The sequence below is a fragment of the Zonotrichia albicollis genome, chromosome 16, assembly GCF_047830755.1.
Source record: "Zonotrichia albicollis isolate bZonAlb1 chromosome 16, bZonAlb1.hap1, whole genome shotgun sequence".
Taxonomy (NCBI): Eukaryota; Metazoa; Chordata; class Aves; order Passeriformes; family Passerellidae; genus Zonotrichia; species Zonotrichia albicollis.
Window position 1 is genome coordinate 9,258,301 of NC_133834.1, and position 21,650 is coordinate 9,279,950.

General features: G+C 41.6%; 2 protein-coding genes across 2 annotated transcripts in view; one reads left to right on the top strand and one right to left on the bottom strand.

Moving 5' to 3' along the window:
• Positions 1-198, bottom strand: part of CPPED1 (calcineurin like phosphoesterase domain containing 1) — a 54,105-nt gene extending 53,907 nt beyond the window's left edge. Inside the window, exon 1 of the mRNA XM_026793855.2 lies at positions 182-198. The gene's annotated coding sequence lies outside the window, so the exon portion shown is untranslated. The remainder of the gene's footprint in view (positions 1-181) is intronic.
• A 2,242-nt stretch (positions 199-2,440) lies between these two features.
• SHISA9 (shisa family member 9) overlaps positions 2,441-21,650 on the top strand; it is a 176,675-nt gene continuing 157,465 nt past the window's right edge. Inside the window, 5 exon segments of the mRNA XM_005487664.3 lie at positions 2,441-2,820; positions 2,823-3,112; positions 3,114-3,219; positions 3,222-3,838; positions 10,931-11,058. Coding sequence (XP_005487721.2) covers positions 2,443-2,820; positions 2,823-3,112; positions 3,114-3,219; positions 3,222-3,838; positions 10,931-11,058 — 1,519 coding nt within the window. The 5' untranslated portion in view covers positions 2,441-2,442.

Consider the following 21,650-nt stretch of genomic DNA (forward strand, 5'->3'; position numbering starts at 1 on the left):
ACAAGAATTTTGTATATGGCTGCTGCCTAAAGTAAGAATTCCACTTAATTAAATGGATATGCACTTGAGTCAAGAGAATTCTGTAGGTTCAGGTTGAAACATTCATCCTCTCAGTTATTTCACAGGCAAAGAACATTCCTTATGGGATAAATCTGCAGAAAAGTAGGCAATTATTACTTACCTTAAAGCAATGTCAAAAACAGAAGTCTTGAAATTCTTGAAGTCTTGAAAGTGGAAGATGATGGTGTGAAACCAGGAAATCTTTGATGTTTCTCAACTTGTTAAGCATACCTGAAATAAATAAGACACTTATTGACTGATTTAATCATGAAAACTTTTATAAAATCACACAATGACCCAAAATGTACTCAGTACTGTGCATAATACTAATTTCTCTCAACTAGTTTTATTTCCATTTATTGTAACAAATGGGTTTATATTTTGGTTATGCCAGTGTTCTTAGAAATATATGCTATGAAGCCGTTAAAGCAAATTGCCACAGGTCTAGTAAAAATGGTTTGTGCCCCAGTCTAGAGCAACTCCAGCTCACTATTAGAATTCTAAGATGTGGTACAGCTAAAATCACTGCTAATACAACTAACTGGCAGAGAAAGCATAACAACTGAAGTAATTTAAAATTAATTAAGGATAGCATGATTTTTGGGTTCTGGGTTCCATGGGTCTGATCCAAAATCTTTTGGTGCTATAAAAAATGGTTTTTTTTCAAGAAGGTTTGATCACCCTCCTGCTTTTTGCCAAGCACATGTCACTTAGGGTTGAGTTCTGATCTTATGGACATGAATCCCACAGATGTCAGGTTCTAACCTAAATCCTTTGGGCTTCTTTTTTGTAGAGAAATTCTCAAGGAAACCCCTAGGAACTCAGCAAAACAAGAAACTTGGACCATATTTGGTCAGGATTAATAACCTATAAAATAAATCGGTTTTGGATGTTATTATTTCCGTACATGTATAGCATTAATCATGCAAAATATTTAAGCAGCTTTCTAGCTGTCAAATCAACAGAGAAACTTGCATGATCTTAAGTGCTTGACAGACTGGACCTTAAATGTCTCTAGGTGCAATAATAAGTATGGAAAAGATTCATTTTGTGCAGTATTTTCAGCACAAACTGCATCACAAAGTGTTAAATAATAAATAATAGCAGAGAGAAGTATACACAAGGGAGGAATGATATGATTTCAGAGGAGACTTGAAAGGGGATGTTGATGAGGTGGAGGTTTTAAGAATTAAATATTAAAACCCAGAAAGGCTGGTTTTTGGCTGGGACTGATTGTTTTTCTCTGCTGAGAAAAAAAGGGGCTTTCTAACCTACCTCCTGGACAAAGATGCCAGGCTTACTGTCAAACCGTTCAGTGGAATCATCACTGTACTTAGAGTCTATTTTTAAGAGAAGGCAAAGGATTGCAATTAGCTAACTACAGGCCTCTCAGATTCCAAACGTCTGCTTTGTCCTCTGCCTCACCTTTCCTTTTATTTACTGCGTGACAACTCCACACGGACTTGGCCCAAGTTCCTGAAGAGCGCTGGAGATGCAGAGGGAGAGGAGGGCAGCCCGGCATGGCACAGCCCCGGCACAGCAGCCTTGCCCAGAGCCAAGGGCAGCCCTGGAGGCCACGGCAAGGCAGGAAAAGGGAAGCGGCTTTCAGCACCAGCCCACATTGTTAAATCACGCCATAGTGGGCTTATTTCCTACATTTGGTGGCAGCATAGTATTCAGGATAATATTATTGCTACTTGCACAGGTTACCGCCGAACCAAACGACAGAGATGAGAGAGTTAAGTAACAGCGATGGAGAGCGAATCACTAAAAAGTCTTTCCCAGAGTCAGTTCTCTGTTTGGGGGAAGTTATTTCAATTCTGTATCTCGCAAACAACCCGCTGCCTCACCGTGCCCTCTGGAGCCAACTGACTGACACTATAAGGAGATTTTTAAATAAATGATGTGCAGGAGCAGCTCATGTTTAGCAGACAAAGCCCCGCTCGGCAGCATGCACTGCGAGCACCGCCGTACCTGTGCTCGGCACGCCGGGGCCGGGGCAGCGCCCGCTCCCGCCCGGCCTTAGCGGAGGTGCGGCCCCATGGGCGCCGCTCCGCCCGCGGCACCTGCCTTGGCCTCGCAGGTGAGTGCGTCTCCGGAGAGCGCTCGGAGAAGAGTTCCCGGGAGAAGGAGCGCTCTACTTATCGGCAGAGGAGCTCTCCTGCCGCGGAGCTGCCCCACGTTCGCCCAGCGCAGCCCAGCCCGGGCCGGCTGCCCCTTACCCCGCTCGGCGTGAGGCGGGCTGAGGGAGGCGAGGGACGAGGAGGCGCTCCCGCGCTTTTGGAGCCGCACCTGTGGGGAGCGCCCGCCGGGACGGGAGGTCTCTTATGTAAGGGATGGCGGGGAGCGGGTGAGGCGGGGGTCGGTTCTGCGGCGGGGCTGATGCGAGGACGGAGAGCCCCAGAGGGGCTGGAAGGGAGGAAGAGAGAGAGGGGAGGAGAGAGAGAGAGGGAGAGGGAGGGAGAAAGGGAGAAATCGCCGGCCCCTCAGCGGGGCTGCCAGGGGGGACAGGCGGGCAGGCAGCCCCGTCTCTGGCACGCAGCTTCCCGCGGCCGCCTCAGAGGACGGGCTGGGCTCTCCCCGCTGGCACCGCGCTCGCCCGCCCGCCACGGCGCATCTCCCTTCCCCGTGGCTAGATGCCGCGGCGGGTCCGTCCAGCCTCCCGCGCCCTGCCCTGGCAGCCCGGCCGCGGGCGGGGTTCGGCGGGTGTCTGAGGGAGTTGTGCGAGAGAGCGCGCCGGGCTCCGCGGGGGAGCGGAGGGTGGGTGCCCCCGGCGGCCCGCGCTGGCACCAGGCTGCGCGGGGAGGCTCCTCGCTCGCCCTTCTCCTCCTCCCGCCCCTGCAGCGCCCTCGCCTCAGCCCTCCCGCTTGGCGGCCCCTCCACGCCCCTCTGCCAGCCCGGCGCGGTGCCCCGCACGCCGCCGCCACCTCCACCCCTCGGTCCTCCTCTTCCTCCTCCTCCTCCTCCTTCTCCTCCTCCTCCTCCCGCGCTCCCTCTCACGCGCACTCCGCTCCACAAGTGCCGCGCGCTCGCTGCTCCGGAGCGGAGCGGGGCCGGGCTGCGGACCCTGCGCGGGGGCTGCGGACCCTGCCCGGCCCGTTCGGGGCTGTCCGTGGTGCTGGAGGCGAGCGCGGGCTGAGCGGACGCCCGGCTCCTGACGGAGCCCCTTTATGTTCAGCTCCTGGCGCAGCGCAGCATCCAGCAGCTCGAGCGGCGGCGGCAGCAGCATCGCTGAGCCGGGGCTGGGAGGCAGAATGGAAGGCTTTATTCGGCTGCTCTTCGGCTACTTGGTGGCGGACCTTCTCACGCTGGTGTGTCGGGCTCAGGAGAAAGCTGGCCAGCAGCTGGGGAGCTTTGTGGTGCTCTCGGGAGGAAACCACTCCAGCCTCGGGGAGCAGATAGACCCCTCCGAGCCACCTCCCACCCCAGACTTCTGCAGGGGCTACTTTGACGTGATGGGGCAGTGGGACCCCCCCTTTAACTGCAGCTCGGGGGAGTTCATCTTCTGCTGTGGCACTTGTGGCTTCAGGTTTTGCTGCAAGTTCAAGAAGACAAGGCTGGATCAAAGCACCTGCACAAACTATGAGACGCCGTTGTGGATGAACACTGGGAAGCCTCCTTCCCGCATAGACGACCCTCTGCATGACCCTACCCGGGATAAAACCAACCTTATTGTCTACATCATCTGTGGGGTTGTAGCAGTCATGGTGCTGGTGGGGATCTTCACCAAACTAGGGCTGGAGAAGGCACACAGACCCCAGCGGGAGCACATGTCCAGGTAAGGCTGAGTGCCAGGCAGCAGGGTCCCCTTCCCCCCTGGCTTCTGCCCAGCCCCTAGAGAGGAGAGAGGAGCCCATGTGTCCCTGCCAAGCAAACAGCTCCTGCCAGGCAGGCTGCATTCCCCTGCAAGGCGACCGAGAGAGACCAACTTTGCTGAGCAGAGCTCCTGTGGTGCCCCCAGCCCGGGTTACCACAGAACATGCATACTGAGGAAGGTGAGGGATAATTGTGGAGTCTGCACAGACAGTAGTTCATTTTTATCTGCAGTGCCTGACCCTCTCCCTAACAAAATCCAGCAAGTGTTCCCAGATATACTGTGCATAAATAGAGAAACAAATTCTGAAACCAGCAACACTGAATTATAGAAAGCCTGATGTGTTCCCTCTTCCAACAGTTTCAAAGATTGGAAAATGTTTTTACTTCTCAACAGAAGGATGTAAACAAATGCCATCTCACCCTCCCTCTCCAGCTGCAAAATGGTTTTGGCAGGACCTTCCCTACTCCTCCAGCCCTTGCAAGTGTGTGAGCTATTTGTAAAATTTCTAAGCTGTGAAAATGAGTCAGGGTGGAAGGGAAGAGGAAGACACAAAAAGAAAAAGCTATTGTAGAATTTCTTAAATTTTTTTCAGTTACTGTTGAGAGGTAAAAAATGGAATATGAAAGTCTTGCCTCATCCATGCATGTGTGTGTTCTAACTGTCTCCAGGGTGTAATGGCTGAGTTATACCAAAGAGAACCTCCCCCACCTAGAGTTAGGAATGCTGTGTACCATCCACTCCAGATCCTGGCTGCCTAGTGGTGGATAGGCAGGTGGGCAACTCGGGACAGAGCCCAGTGTCTTTAACAACATATTCCAAAACCAGATTGTCGCAGCAGTTCAAAATCAAGGCATAACACATTTGTCAAGTTTGCAGCCTGTCTGATTCTTTATGCTAATCCCAGGCACATGAAAGTAAAGCAGATGGGAGAAAGGCATTAAAAAAGGCAAACAGATCCATTAAAGAGTCTAAATAGATCCCAGCATATTGGGCAACTTCAGTGATGAAATGCAATGAAAGGATACATTCTGCTGGACGTGCAGTGTGGCAGAAAACTTCCTCTTGCCCCAACTGCTGATGGTGTAGTCCACAATCTTTAAGGCTTAGATGAAGAGTCATCCTTTGAAAGACAGTCCAAGAGATCAACTCAACACCTGGAGCCTCATTTTTACGGAAGTTTCTGCATGACTTTTTGATTAACTGCTTATTTTGTAATGAACAGAGAAAGTCACAGAAATACTCCTGAAATGCATCACCAGTCCATGAGCTATTATTTGCTATTTATAAACTGGCTGATATGGATATGCTTTACTACTGAGGGAAAAAGCACATTGCAGAAATTTTAGTCAACAGCGTGTGTCAGTGACACTTCAGCAAAGATGGTTTTTGTTGAGGAAGGTATGATAATCCTTTAGACATTTTAATATAAATTGAGAAAAACAATACATGGGTCCCATTTTTTTTTTTAATTTTAATCCACAGAGCTCATTTGCAAAAAGCTCTCTCTTGCTTCAGTCTCTCTCTATAGGATCTTTGTGCAGGCAAAAAAGAGGGCTGGTAACATTCACAAAGCCCAGAACAGAGTGAAGTTATAGCCATCCCTGCAAATTCTGGCTTACAAAGGTCCTGCTTCTGTGAATGGAAATATTTGCTATGTAAAGTACAGGTGTGAAGCATTCTGAAAGGATATTCTGTCTGAGTTTATGGAAGTAGAATTATGGGGGATTGGAAAATCATTCTCATATCCTTGAGTCATGTGTGCATAAAGATTAGGTTTCTGAAGTGGGTCTTAGCAAAGGTCGTCTGTTACCTTGATTACTTAACAGCGTCTGTGATCCTGTACATGAAACTGATCAAGGCAGGATTAGATAGAAACTTGGAAAGTCATGATCACATGGCAAAACACTCACCCACTCAGTACACATAATAGCTAGTCATGTTCTGAAAAAGACGATCTATAGCTTTTTTTTTTTTTTTTTAATAAGTTGTCTCTTATTCCAGTTGTGGGATAGGTTTAACATTAATTTGAAAAGGAATTAGATTTGTAAATCCCTTTGGCAATCTATAAATATATTCATTGAGTGAAGAATTGAACTAACCTCTTAGTCCTCAAGTGAGTGCTTAACTAAAATATTCCATTCTAGCTCATTTTACACTACTAATATTCTGAAAAAAGGCTGCAATGCTTAAAAATAATTTATCTGTTCAAACAGTTAATAGTACCAACAATTGATATAATATGTAGGCTGTGTTCATAGTCATCTTCTTTTATAATATTCATCACTACAACATCAGAAAAACAAAACAAAAAAGAACACCTCCTACGTTTTTTTTTCCTGTACTGAACCCTATTAGTGAGCAGAAGTTTAATGCATCGAGGGTGTTAGGTAGGCCAAAGCAAAAGCAATAAGTGTTACTCCATTTTGGCTGGCAGCAAGAAACACAGAGAATGATTTGTCATCTATTTCCTTAGCTAAGATTGTGTCCTTTCCCCTGCCTAGCCAATGGCTACATGAAAAATTTGAGTCCATTTCTATGAACAAATTCACCTAGGAAAGAGACAGTACTGCTTATCAAAAAAGACAATGCAGAATGGAAACTGTTTTTTTTTTTTTTTTAAAGGGGGCTGATTTTTAAAGAAAAATGAACTGAGTATAACTCGTGTAAAGGATACATTTCCATTTTTGATTTACTAAAAATATTTCAAAATATGAACAGAGACCTGACACATGGGAATAAGAACACTGACTTCTAAATAGGAAGCAAAACTGTGCCACACTTTTTAATTTCTTGCATTACTTCATCTTGCAGTCAGTAGATCTGCTACTGAAGTGAGACACTGGTGTGTGTAAGAGTGATGCTATTAATAAAGAAAGCTTTCTTTATTAACTGAGCATAGTTTCCATACAGGTGCCTTTCATTAAATTTTGTTTACTACAATACCAAAACAAACCAAGAACACTTCCTTAACTTCACTGATTTTCCTGACATATTTGAAAATGAAAAAAGCATTGTGGAAATGTATTTAAACAGTGAAAAACAATCCATAGGAAGAAGTCTCTTTTGGGTGAGTCCCTTTAGAAAAAAAAGTCAAGACTTGTCCTTTCTTAGAGAGAAAGGGCTTGTTACTTCTTTTGTTTTGGGGAAACAGGCCAGGTATGGCACTGTTGACATTTTCTTTCTGTTGGCACAGAAGTGTAAATCTGGAAGATGAACATGGAGAGGGGAGTACAGATTTAACTCTGCATGCTGAATTTCATTTTAGACCTCACATGTTTTATTCCTCCTTATTTTAAAATGTGTTCCTTGATGTTAAAAGGAGATGAGTATTCCCTTCAGCTACAGTGCCCAAGACTAAGCAGTAATAGTAGTACCCAGAGTAGCTGTTCCTTTCCCCTCCTGTTTTTGAGAATAAGGAAATCAGCTGGTGTAGGAGGGAGCTGTGGCAGAGGGAGGGAACGTGGCAGTGTTGTGCATGAGAGGACACAGATCTGATCTGCCTGCTGAAGCAGCCCAGGAGCTTTGTTAGGCATGTGAGGGCAGCACGTTCTTGCTGCTTGAGACTACACCAGTGGGCCTGCCAGGCTCCATCAGTTCAAATGGAGAATTCTCTCTCAAAAATGAATAGAAAATAAAAAAGCTTTACCTGTGTTGCATGGAGGAGATGATTCTGTAAATACAACTGCACCTTTGTCTTCTTCCTTAATCCATGTGGAGAATGTGCAAACAAACCAAGAACTGAAAGGAAAATGTTTACAATTATGCTCTTATGCTGTAACTCCTGGTTTTTAAAAGAGTGCCTCTGACAGTTACTGTCTTACAAATATTGTGAACCATCTGAGCTCTTCTTTCTTCCTTCATGAGGAAGAAAGTGCCCAGTGCTGAGCTCAGGACTGAAGTCTTTTATTGATCATTTCAAAGACATGTAGTTGGAGCCAAAAATGGCCTGACTTGCCAAAATCCTGAATCCAATGTGTCAAATTATTTCCCTTATGGGTTTTGACCCAGTTTTGGAGGCAAAACATGACAAGTGACCTTTCATGAAATAACCTCTGTGTTTCAGCTTCTTTCAGCTTGCACCCCTAAGGGAAATGCCTGGCTCCACATGCTTTATAACACCCCAAACCAGTATTACATATCCAAAAAGAAAAGTTTATGGCAAGAGAAATGCTGAAGTTTTGTGATATTTGGATAATTCTTGGCCATGAACTCTCACATAGGAAACTAGGAAACACTTCTCCACTTTTGTAATACTACAGTCAATATCCCTGCACAGGTCTTAATGATTCTTCTTCCTGATGAGAAGATTATCTTGCACTTTGCATTTCCTTAAAAAATCATCCAGTGGGTAAATAGGTGTAGGTAAAGACTCTCTGTGAAAAGCTTAACTTTTCAATGGGACTGACTATAACAATTTTTGAATGATGAACCCAATCTGTATGACTATATTTAGGTGAGACAAATGCATGATGGTATTTTAAAAGTCTCCTGGCCTATGTGGAATTTTTCAAAGCAAACATCTGTTCAAGGATTTTGTCATGTACTGGGGAACAAGCCTCCCTTTATCCATTTCATTATTTGGGCAAATCCCTAAAAGAACAAAATGCAGGTACAGCATTTCCTTTGTACTTCAGTGATACTGAAGCTGCCACACATTTTTAACTCTCTCTGACATCAGTGGAGAATAAGGACATGCTCTCAGTTATAGGAGCTATTCTGCCCTGAGATTATTGTACAAGTTTGGCTAACACAGCATAGGTGCTGTGTTATTAAAGCCAGAACTTGATGGTGAGCAGTTTACCTTTTCTTAATACAGAAGAAGGAATTGGACAGGTAATTCCTTGAAAACCATTTGAAAAAAACTACCCTGAACTGGTAGAAAACTTAGCACTTTCATAGACAGGCAGTAGTTCATCTGCCATCATACAGGGTGTTATTTAAAGTCTACAGCAAACAATATTTACCATCAGACTAAGAGCAATGAGGAAAGGATTTCTGAAAACCCACTCTCACAAAGTGGGGTTAGATCTCACAGTTTTTACTCCCACACTGGAGTTAGGAACTTTCATTTACTTTTTGTTTCCCTTCCCAGAAATGTGTTCACCTGCCTCTGGAATTAGAATTAATATTGATGTCAATAATTTCCTCTGTATAGAGAGATATTTGCATAAATTGACTAGATATTAATGATTTTGGTTCCCACTTATTTTAAATTGTTTTTTGAATATAATGCTTTCCTTTTTCATAATTTCTACATGTCTTTGTGAGATTTCTTCTGTTGAATTTTTATTATTCTGCTATGTAGGCCAGCTCTGCTATTTCTGCAGTCTAAGCACTGCTTCAAATGGGAGCATTACTCTGATACCATTAATCATGTGGTTACTGTCTTCTGACCTTTTCCAGGATCAACAGAGTATTCTCTAACATGTTGATCACAACTCTATCTAATATCTTAATAACATAATGTTAGTCATAAACACAAGAAAACATCAGCATTGTTCAGCTGTGTACCCAAGCAATGTTGCAGCAATCTGAAAGCAAGATCCAGCTCAGGATTTCTCTCTGTAACTTAGAGGAAGCTACTTTTTAATAATTAAAAGTATAGGGCTGCTTGATTGAGAAATCATAATGTCACAGAAGTACAGTGGAGGAGCTAGATGGCACTTGCCATGGCTTTCACCAAGGAATGTGCTTATTTTTCATTTATTTATATATGAGTTTATAAGCCAGTATTTCTTGATGCAGTATCTGGGACACTGTATATAATTTTGTAGAAAATTAAACTAAACTGGGCATAGCGCCCAGAAAATGTGTCCACACCCTTAAAAATTGCTCAAGAGGTGTAAAAATTAAAAACAATAAAACAAAAAGGAGGTAAATAATGGTCCATTATGCATTGACCTGAATAGGAAAGATTTGCACTGAAGACACTGGTAACACATCCAAAGCTTTCCTTTGCCTAAGGCAGCAGCTTCTGCAGGTGGGCCAATTATTTCCTGGTGCACAGTGGTTCAGCTCTGGCACTCAGGTAAGGACTAACCCTGCTCCTGTGGAACTCTGGCAAAACAGCACAGACTCACAGGCACAGTCAGGGGTTGCCATGCTGGGAGTTCCAGAGCTTCAGACCTGGTCAGTACCTGTGGCTCCACAGGGCTGATCCAGGTGTGTGTGTGTGTCTGTGTGCCTGAGGATGCCCTGACACCCAGCAGGACACTGGGCAGTGGAACTGGTCCTTACACAGTCCCCAGAGCAGGATGGCTCTGTCTGTCTGTCTGTCTGACTGCCTGCAGCCCTGCAGGGCAGCCCCCAGACAGCACCAGCCTGGGCCTGGCCTAACTGAGGAACCTTCTGCTAACTCCCTCTGTGCCAGCACAAAGCTTTCATCCTGTTTCCAAACTGCCTTCAAAGGAGCAGGGAGTGCTCCTATGCAAGCTTTGCTCTGTGTTAAAGACTAGGACACTCACAGAAGTAAGAAAAAGACCTTTTTGATCTCCCCATCTGGATGAGAAATCCTTAAATTCCTGCTTACTGGATTTCTGCATAGAAGTTAATATGACTTTTCAACTTGAGTGACATTTTTGAATGAAAACTGTGAAGACCACTGTGTTGAGTGTGCTAATTACAAATGCACATGTGAGAATTTCCCTTGAAATTGGTAATCTAAGTGTGAAAATAAGCAATTTGTGAAAGGTGTGGCCATGGGCTAGGTGCTGAGGGGCTCACCTTAACCAGGATGGCAATAAATGTTACTGAGCACATGCAGTGACAGAATTCTGCAAGGCTCAAGGAGCTTAAATTATGTTCCTCCAAAGCCAAGATACCTAAACAACTTAATGTGTTTCTGTGTTTTAGTTCTAGCAACTTTAGGTTGTCAGTAAGACAACCTAAAAAGAGCCTTAGGTGTGAAGTCTCACAATGCATTTGCTGTGAAGGGAGCTGCTTTCTCCAGCAGACATTAGGATCGACTGCATCACAAACTGAAATAGATCTTGGAACATATTGTTCATGTCTAACAGATTTTGCAGATTCATTCTGGTTTTGTTTGGATTTCAGGGCTCTTGCTGATGTGATGCGACCTCAAGGTCCTTGTACAACAGATCACATGGAGAGAGATCTAAACATTGTAGTGCACGTGCAGCATTATGAGAACATGGAGACCAGACCTGCTCCAAACAACCTACGTAAGTTACAGTTTAACTTTGTCAGTAGCTGGGATGCTGGCACTGAAAAGAGCATTATGAAACTAATATTGCTGAATGCCAAATGAGGATCAACAATACATGGGTTCTTGCAAATTAGAAATATTCATTTTCTCAGAATCAGAAAAATGTAGTTTCCTAATGCACATTAGTGCAACAGTGAGAGAAATAAATTTTGAATAGGAAAATTAGTTACTCTATTTAGTTTTAATTAGTTTCTTGGTTTTGTATCTTTGTCTTCTTCTACCTGTTGTTTTTGCTCAGCTCATCAGCCTTTGCCTTGTTCTGTGTTTTGTTACATGAAAATACCAATTGTTGTGGTTACAGCTGAATTTAACAATACATTTCATAGGGCTGTAACAGCCAGTAGCAAAGTGGTCTCATTAGGCTGTTAGATCATATCCACTAGTACAGTAATTAAATACTTCCCTGGATAGCATCAAGTTGTATGTGGTTTTCATTTTCTCAAGGGAAAGATGAGAAGATTATTACTTTAATTTTTACATAATGTTTTTATCTGTATCTGCTATTACATGTTTATATTACTGAAGGCAAGAAAAAAGTGCACCTTGGAGCTTCAGGTGAGATATGGTGACATTTCAAGTGGTTCTGAAGTTGTAGACAACTTATTACAACTTATTTCCCAGTCTGTATTAGAGCACAATACAGATCTTTCTCATGCACAGATACATATTCCTCTTGTGATAAACAATGCCACTGAAAATGTAATTTGAATAATTTTTTATGTAACTTATATTCAGCCATATCTTATATATATATATATATATGTATATATATACACTTAAATTATGGATATATTTACTAAATGAAGTTCAATATATTTATAAAATAAAAGGTATCATTCAGGAAAGTTTAGATTGGTAGGTAGTGGGTGGCTTTATTCTCTGCTGTAGATCAGTGTTGATGTGCATTTTACTGCAAATATACTTTCACTGCATTGGTATTTACATTTTGAAACATTTAAAGTATGTGCACTCATCTTTTCCTTAGCTATAGAAAGAAAGTTTGCTTATATTTGGAGTTTTATTTGGACTGCATTGTGCAGTTATTGGTGCTTTTTTGGTGGAAGGGTGCAAAGACAATGGAAGTAAGCAGCTCCATGTGGTGCCTGCACTCCTGGTGCCTGCTCTGTGGGAGAGGCTGATGGCCATTCCTTATCTGCATCCCTGCAGAGAAATGGGAGAGAATTAAAGCTGTGCCTTGAATAAAGGGAGATGTGACACCTCATCATGTGACAGCTCATCTGGCTGCCCTGCTCTCCAGCAAACAGCTTCCACCCGGGGCTGTGCAGATGTGCAGTGCAGAGGGAGGCACACGCCCACACACCCCAGCTGTGCAAAAACACCACTTCTGGAGAGGGGCTCTAACACCCTGCAGCTGGACTGTGAAGGGTTAATGAGGATGGGAATGTGCTCTGCATCTCTGTGCTCTGTGTGTCACTCACTGATAACTGATCCTTCAGGAGACCATGTTTCAGGAATGGTACCAAACAGTAATGGACTTTGGCTCCATTATTTTGTCTCAGATGTGAAGTGTTTATTCAGAATCCCAGTTAATGAAGGAGTCAGAAGGTGAAGAGGTTCTTGCTGCATTGATTTTATCTAGATTTTTGTGATGATCACACTGATATATTTTGCTTAAAACTCTTAGTATGTACTACAACATACAACATAACACAGCAAGGCTTTAAACTCATTGTTTCTCTGATTTGAATTCAGATTTAAGCCCTGATTCTAGGAACTCTTGCATATAAACACAGCTCAGGGCCACATAGGTACTGCATCAAGGAAGGAAAAAACCCCACATTTAGTGGGATGTTGGTTTATGCTGACCCCAGACATCCATAGTAGCTCTGTCTCACACAGAGGGGAGAATTCTATGTGAGGCAGCTCTTGCACCACTGCAATTTACAGCACAGAAGCACTGCTGCTACTTTGGATCTGTCCTAAGCCTTTGGGTCATGTACAGGGGCAGTGCCAACAGTGCTTCTTACACATCTCAGGCATTCCTGCTACAGAAGGAAACCTCAGAAGCCAGCAGCTCTGATGGTAATTGCTTCAGTCTTTAATCAACATTATGCATAAAGTCAATAATTTTAGATTGTTAAGTGCAAAGCTTCAAGTGGTGAAATTACTCAAGGCATGCTATAACCAATATTTCATATATTTCCTTCATAGCAGGTGGATTGTTCTGTATTTGTTGCCATTCTATTCTCATAAACTGATGTAAAACATGATTAAATGACCTACTTGAATTAGCCAGAACATCACAAGTGATTGAAATCTGTTGAAAATATGCATTTATAGTGCAGGAAAAAAATCTTTCTATAAAGAGAAAATTATTAAGACAAATTTTCCAAGGTCAGTATCTTAGCAAATCAGAATTATAAAGTGAAGTTCTGAAACACTGCAAGAGTGGATATTACAGACAGAAACTTTGGCAGTCAACATTACCTACTACCAATGTCACTACCAAAAGTGACAGGCTTTTTTGGGGTACTTTTAAATAAGCAAATAAACCAGAGTGAATCACAGCTTTCATAGTCTTTACTTACACACAGAAAATGAAATTGTGTAAAATTATTGCATCATAAACTTTAAGTTGCATTTTTAAAGTTTTCTAAGTTACTACTTTTTATCTACTTGCCATTTCATAATGAGACAAATATTTGAGGCTGATATACTTTTCATATTGATCCATAAATATGAATTGGGCAGGAGGAATTTCTTAGTCATTGCATACCCCTTCCTTACTGTGTCTTTCAGTCAAGCTGTTGAAGGCCAAACATTATTAAAAATGTCCTAATTTGAATGTTCATTTGCTCTTTCTGTCCTCTTGAAAACATTTTGCTGATGTTGCCAATACATTCTGAAAGTGTTTTGTGAAGGGAAGCTCTTTTGTCAAAATGACAAACTTCACATGATCCCTGACCCTGAAAATGAGTGTGTTTCTGTTTCTGGGCTCTTGGCTACCAGAGGGTTTTCTCTGATGCCTGCAGCTATTTGCCAGAGCTTGCAGGCCAGCGAAGGCCAAAAGCTCTTCTGAGTCCTGCAGTTTACTCAGTTTCTTGTTCCTTCTTTTTGATATTCAAAAAAGAACAGAAATTTTGGAGGTTCCCAAAAAACACAGGTTTTTCTTTGCTCATGTGAATCCAGATAACTAGATGATTTTTAGTAAAAGCTGTTTTGTCTTTAGTGGTTGTTGTCCTAATTTTCTTTCAGTACTGTGCTTTCCTTAGGACTGCTTTTCTTCTATCTCCTTCATTCATACACATTAGAATGTGGGGTGCTTTGTAAACAAGCAGCACATACCTATCAAAAAGTGTAGCATTCAATTCTTCTAACATGGGATGTTAAATAAAATAAAGTTAAAAAGTTATGATAAAAACATCAAACTAAAAGCAAACCTTTCTGTAGAATTTGACTTGTTATGTTAATCTCTGACTTTAAGGAATCTTAAAGCAGCAGCACTGAAGGTACTCTTTTCTCTTCATGTTTTTTTTTTTTTCTTTTTCTACTTATTGTGTTAGAAGTAAGGGATTTATTTAACTTGTTGGGATTATAACACTGATGGAGTGGGAGTTAGGAGGCTTCATAGCTACATCCTCATTTCTGAAACGTGATTACTGCTATTATTTCTGATTCATGATCTGTGATAGCAGAGTGAAAAAATCCTTCAGTTGGTGCAATTCACAGTCACTTTCCCTAATGATCAGTAAAAGCTCTGTTACTATTTCCCAAGAACCAGCCTTGCACTAGTAAATTTAAACAATTTATGCAGGCTCCCACGATAAAGGTGATTTTAAAAGAAAGTCAATTATCGATCAAGGAGCTTTTTAAGATGAAAAATGCTCTTATTTAGTTTGACATGTAGGAATTATTTCTTTCTTTTGAATTTAAAAAAGTGGATTTTAAACACATGATTCAAAGGAGGAAATGTTGCACTGTTTCAAATGGCCAGCTTTAATCCTAGCTAAAAATTTGCAGCACATGTGATTAAAATGACCTTTTATAAAATATATTCAGCGTTGTGTTTGCTGCTGAATTTGATTGTCAGTTGTCCTGGATACTGACTAACAACAAATGCTAATGTTGAAAACAAAGCTATGCTATCTCTATAACTGGCGCCTCATGATAAGTTAACTTTTATTTTTTCTTTATTTCTGTGTTGAGGCAGTAGGCATTTAAATGGGAGGGTATTTTTTGAAGTCCTTGTACATTACAATAAAAATTCTGTATTGCATATCCCTGTTCTTCTCCCCATTCCTGCACATAGAAGCTCAGGCTGTGTTTTCCTGTGGCAGGAACTGTCACTAGCTTAACACTGTGAAAATAGAATTCACAAGAATATTTTCACTCTTTCATCACTAGTGAATAAGCTTTTTTTTTTTTGTTGTCTTTGGCAAATTAATTATTTTTATGTTTAACATACATAACATGTTTAAATGAGATGATTCATTGTCTTGCATTGCCTAAATGTAATTCCTGCTGTTGGTCACTGGAAATAAGCAGGGAGGTTTACTAAAAAACTTCAGTACAGAGAAGTCCTGTTCCATATGTAAAGCTCATGGAGCCTGTGAAACATGAGAACTGATTTGTTTACACAATAACTGTTGGACAATTCATTGCATGATTTTGAAGTGGTTGTTGAGGATGTGCAGCATCATTGTAATGTTGTGCTTCTGGTCACAGGGGCCCTGAAACTCCACCAAACCTCTTGTGTGGACAGAGGGCTGCAAAATGGAAAGGACTGAGCAAATAGCATTGTTGGGCTTCTTTGGTGTCTGGGTTGTTTGATGACAGTGAAATTCTTATTTGGAGCTGGCTTTGTGCATGGGTGCATGTCCCAGAGGAACTGCACTATTTCCTTCATAAACTTTAACTGGCTGTTAATCTGCTCACTTGGAAGGACAAGAGACTCAGAAGTGGAGCTGTGCAGACAGGGCCACGCTCTAGGAGTAGAAAGATGAACAACACCAATAAGTTTTCAGCCAAGAAAAAGATGGTTTGAGCAGACTGACAGAAGGAGTGAAGAAGTATTGCTGATGGAGTGCTCCAAGACAGTGAAGAATGAGGGAGAATGAACTGGCCAGCTTAACTGGAGGGTGTCCTTGGTGCACCAGAGATTGCAGTGACAGGGGACTGGAGTCAGCAATACTGGGAACTTGCTTACATTTAAAGCCTTATTCTTCACTGCCAGGGTGCAAAAACTCATTTTTCTGGGGTTTCTGTGGTCTATACAGGAAACACCTTAAAGGAAACTGATAATTTAGATTAAATTCCTGAGCTAAACACAAGTTTAGCTTTCAGTAACCCTGGGAGAGAGCTGCTTATGGCATTCTGACTGTAATATACAGCTAAGAGGACAAAGTCCAATTTAAATGATACATTTTACACACTAATCATCCAGGTAAAAGCCCACACTACTATCACCAGCCATGTCAAAAGAAATATTGTAGATTTAAATATAAGTTCTGTTTGAGGTTAGAAGCTGCAAACTGCTTTGTCACAGCTATCCTGAGACTTGTTTAAACCTTTAAATTAATTTCTACATACTGACTTAAACTGAAATCTTGCTACAACTTCAAAGCATTAGCAAATTAGTGATAGAATTTTTAAAACATAACTGCAGCTCTAGCAGTGCTTTCCAGATATCCAGAGCTTCCATGCTGGAAACCAAATTTTCCATATGTATGGGAAATGTAGAGTCTGAAAATGCATTCCTCTTACAACTCAGTCACTGGAAGACAGTAATGTTTAATCAGTTCTGAATCTGTGTTTAGCCTCACAATCATTAATATAAAATGTTTCTGATTTACATTCAAATTTTAATTCAGATGCATGATGCTGATTTATGAGAAGATGCTCTGAAACTTCTTGAAACACCAATGAGTATTTTCAAGGAAGTTAATTACAACCTGAGAATGAGAGATTCTGGGGTTGTTTAGGAAAAGAAAAAGGAAAACAAATGAAATATCTCATTTGTCATTGACTTTTGGTAGATTTCATAAATTAAATTTTTTAAAAACCAGGATCATTCTGAAAATGTAACTATACATCATACACAATATCTATTTATTTAGAACTACACCAGTCTTCACCAAGTGTACTATGTCAGAACTCTGGCATTGCTCCTACCAAACAGTTAATTCCATGCCTTTGGAATCATCCTGTTTGCTTAATCTGGCAAATAAAAAAATGAAAAGCAAAAGCAATAGTAAATACAAAATTTTGCATGAAGAGGACTGAGGAATTTGGTTTGTAATCAAATCAAACTGAACTTAATGTCATTCCATATGTTCAGGAGGCCTCTTCTTTGGTCTCAAATATTTTTGTTAGATTTTATTGGAAACTCTGAGACTGATATGGGTGCAATTTTAGGTTTGAGTTGTATTGGGTTTTCATAAGCTCTGCTGCTTATAAGGATTTCCATTAGAACTGCACAGTGAAGTTTTTGCTCTATCTTTCTTCATTTATGGTACAATAAGAACAATGAGATTGGATTACTGCCTTGCATCCTATCATTTACTTCTATTCAGCTTTTAATTCAGGGAAACCATTTGACATATCTTAATAAACATATTCATCAGTGTAAAATGTATTTGGGAGAAATACAGTCAGTCACTGACATTATTCTTTAGTGCAAGAATTAACATTATGGTAACAAAAAATACCAAGAATATATTTTTGCATTTTATACTGCAGTTAAAAGGCAGAATGATTATTTAACAAAATAAAAGTATTGGTATGACAGGAGAGCATTGCTGTAGTAGACTATTATATAGCAGCTTTGAGTCACACACCAGCAGGCTTCAATAACACATCTGAAGGATGAGACTCATTCTGCCGTCATTGGGGTGCAGAGTTGTGCTTTGAGGTGTTGCCTGATGCTGCAGGGACATATTTGTCATCTACAAAATGAAAAGTTCAATATCTTTGCAAAACAGTGATGTGTTTTCTTTGTGGTTTCACTTTCGCTTTACAATCTAAATTTTACTCAACAAATTTGATTAATGAGGTGCTATTCCTATCATATACTACTGAATTTAGTAGTTAGAATTGTATTTTGTCATCGGACAGGCACACCAAATAATAATATTTTCCTTGTTGAATAACTTCCAGTGGCAAATATTCCAACTACTAACAAAAACTGTCAGCAATATCCATCATCAGTGCTTCATGCCCATTGTTATCTTTGAAGTCACCTGGATTCTTGATGTCAAAAACTAGGACAGAAAACACTGCCAAAGTAGTAGGAATTATGTTTTGAAAAAACCCAAACCATCAACACAACCTTTTTATGGTTGCATTCTGCCAGATTTGTGCTCATCAAAATGAACAAGATAGACTGAGACACCTTTTTTTTTTTAATGTGGTAAGAACAACCTCACTAAAAGGCAAGCAAAAACTACCTTTTGCTTTCATTGTTGGTTTGCCCTCACACAAACTATGCTTGTCTTTTTCATGCCAAGACAACATGTTTTTTAACTGTTGACTTAGTGCTTAATCATCTCTCTAAATCCTTGAACTCCCACCCTCATATTTTGTCTCAAAAGTCATAGACTGGTAACAAAAATGACAAAAATGTAAAATCCCAAATGGATCAGTTCTGTCTGCATATGCAGGTGCAAGCATTAAACTAATATATTCACAGCTATAAAGATTACTTTTTATAATTTTGGCTGTGCAAAACTTTGAAAATATTCTAGATGTTAAAATGCCCTCATCAGAAATTTAACATTCTGTAAAATCAATTTCTTCCTAATTTTTCAGTCATCCCAACTTTCCCAAGCAGAATCAGTGCAGTGGTTACACAATAAAGAATAAGAGGTTGGCTGCATACATTAAAAAGCTTATGAATACAAATCCCAACATGAGGCAATTGTAGGATGCTACTCAGGGGGAGAATTGCCCCAACCTCAATCCACAGTTTTAATCATAAATGATTTTTGTACTTTGTTCTATGTTCTCTGCTTTACATTATAAATTTCCTTGAAATGTACATATTGGCTCTGATTGCAGTTTTATTATCATAAGATAAAGTCAAGAAGGGAACTAAGTGTGTTGAATATTTATGAACTAACTTTTTTTTGTTGATTTTTATAATAGAAAAAAAGTTGGGAAAAAATCTCTGGAACCATGCTACAAAACTGCATTGATAATCATTCCCAGATGATTACTATGTGGATTTGAATTTAATCTTGAATTTTTAGTTATCACATCTAAATAGCTTTCAAGATTCCTTCAGTAATATAATTTTGGTTTCAGCTCATCCATTTAAGCAACATGCCTGTTCACCCAAGTTTAAGGCTATAACTACACTTCTGAATCTGTAATGAATTTGCAACATAATCCAAAATAATCTAATTGCCATTTACCATTCACTCCTTGTCAATTAGAGAAATGCACATTTGATCAATAGCTTTCTATGCACAGCCAAGAGCATATACAAAGGACAATACATAAGAGAGTTGAATAGGACAAAGGACATTATTTGAGTTAGCACGTGTTAAGCTGGAGGTGTCCACAATAAACTCTCAGAAGCAGAGCAGTTTTTACCCTGAAAAGTTTGTTTTCATTGTGTTAGTTCACTCTTTACACTCCAGAGCACCAGCTGAGAGAAAAAAATCTCCAGCCTTTGCCATGTAGACCCTTGCTTTTCAAGAGCTAATCTGATCACTTTTGAACTGCTTTATTATTTTCTCTCCCCCCATTCTGTACACATGCAGAACCCTGTGCTTCCTATTGCTGTCCCTGCTGCTCCTCTGTGCCTGAAAACTCTGGTTGATGGTGCCGGGTGGGATTGTTCCAGGGAGCCTGCAGGCAGCAGTTCTGGCCAGAGCAGCAGGGAATGCCACAGCACAGAGTGCAGGGAATGCCACAGCACAGGGAGTGCAGGGAGTGCCACAGCACAGAGTGCAGGGAATGCCACAGCACAGGGAGTGCAGGGAATGCCACAGCAGAGAGTGCAGCAAATGCCACTGCACAGAGAGTGCAGGGAATGCCATAGCACAGACTGCAGGGAATGCCACAGCACAGGGAGTGCAGGGAATGCCACAGCACAGAGTGCAGCAAATGCCACAGCACAGGGAATGCAGCAAATGCCACAATCCAGAGAGTGCAGCAAATGCCACAGCAGAGGGAGTGCAGGGAATGCCACAGCACAGAGAGTGCAGCAAATACCATAATACATAGAGTGCAGGGAATGCCACAGCACAGACAGTACAGCAAATGCCACAGCACACAGAGTGCAGGGAATGCCACAGCAGAGGGAGTGCAGCAAATGCCACAGCACAGAGAGTGCAGCAAATGCCACAACACAGGGAGTGCAGGGAATGCCACAGCACAGAGTGCAGCAAATGCCACAACACAGGGAATGCAGCAAATACCACAATACATAGAGTGCAGCGAATGCCACAGCACACAGAGTGCAGCAAATGCCTGCCCCTGTTTCATTTGTCAGTAGGGCACTGCACACCAGCCATTCCAGCCCTGGAGTACAGAGTGGCTGTGGGTGTCACTCTCATGTGGGAGTAGGAACAGACTCTGAGCCTTGCAACAAAACCAGGATTTTGGCAGTGCTTAGAGTAATGGCCAGTTTATGCCAATTAGATGAAATTCTGTTTGGTCAAAAGTCCTAGTAAAGCTCTCATCCTCTTTAATGGCTCAAGGATTTTACACCCAGGGGCACTACAAGTTACTCAGGACCTCATACATTCTTTACTGAGGGGAATAGTGGTTTTGTTGTTAATGTGGAGTAAGGAGAGAGATAAAGGGATATGCAGGAAGTTTATCTTACCGCTTTGCAAAAAACCCTAACAAAACAGAAAAGACAAACAAGCCAAAAAACCCCCCAAAACACAGCTTAAACAGTTCAGTGTTGGAAAAGGAAAAATGTTCACTGGCAAGAGCAATAGAAGCTAGTTAGGAAAAGTGCAGTGAAGACTTCAAAATAATTTACTAAATTGGACCCACCTGAGAAGTGTTTTGAGAAGCCAGGAGGTTACCAGGAGTTTTCAGCTAGATGTACTTTCCCTTTTTGTTCTGATTTGAGGGAAATTTGGACATCTGCATAAGAGGAAAAAGTCATGTGCACACAGGGGCAAGGGAACTTGCGCTCCCCTTTGACGCTGGTGCCCTTTGGCAGCACAGCTGCTGTCACCCCCAGGGGCAGAGCGTGGAGAGTTTGTGCTGATACTGAATCCCCAACCACGGAACCCTGGCACAAAATAGAATCACAGGTGGCAGCTTCCCCTTATGTAAATGGAAGGAAATTCTGGAATGTTGTGTGCACTGAGCACTGTGGATTTGTTTCACAGAGGCCCCTCCAAGTACTGAGGGCTCCAAGTGAGCACCTTTGCCATGGGGTGTTGGCCCAGACCAGCCTGATGGTTCTGCTGCTGTGCCATGGGGTTTGGCCATGTGAAACAATGTGCTCACACCTTCAGAAGCAAATTAATGGAGGAATATTGTGTTAAAAAGAATGAGATGTTGTTTCATAAAAAGCTTCCAAAAAAGAAATGTGTTTTTTTTTCTCTACCTCATCAAATGACT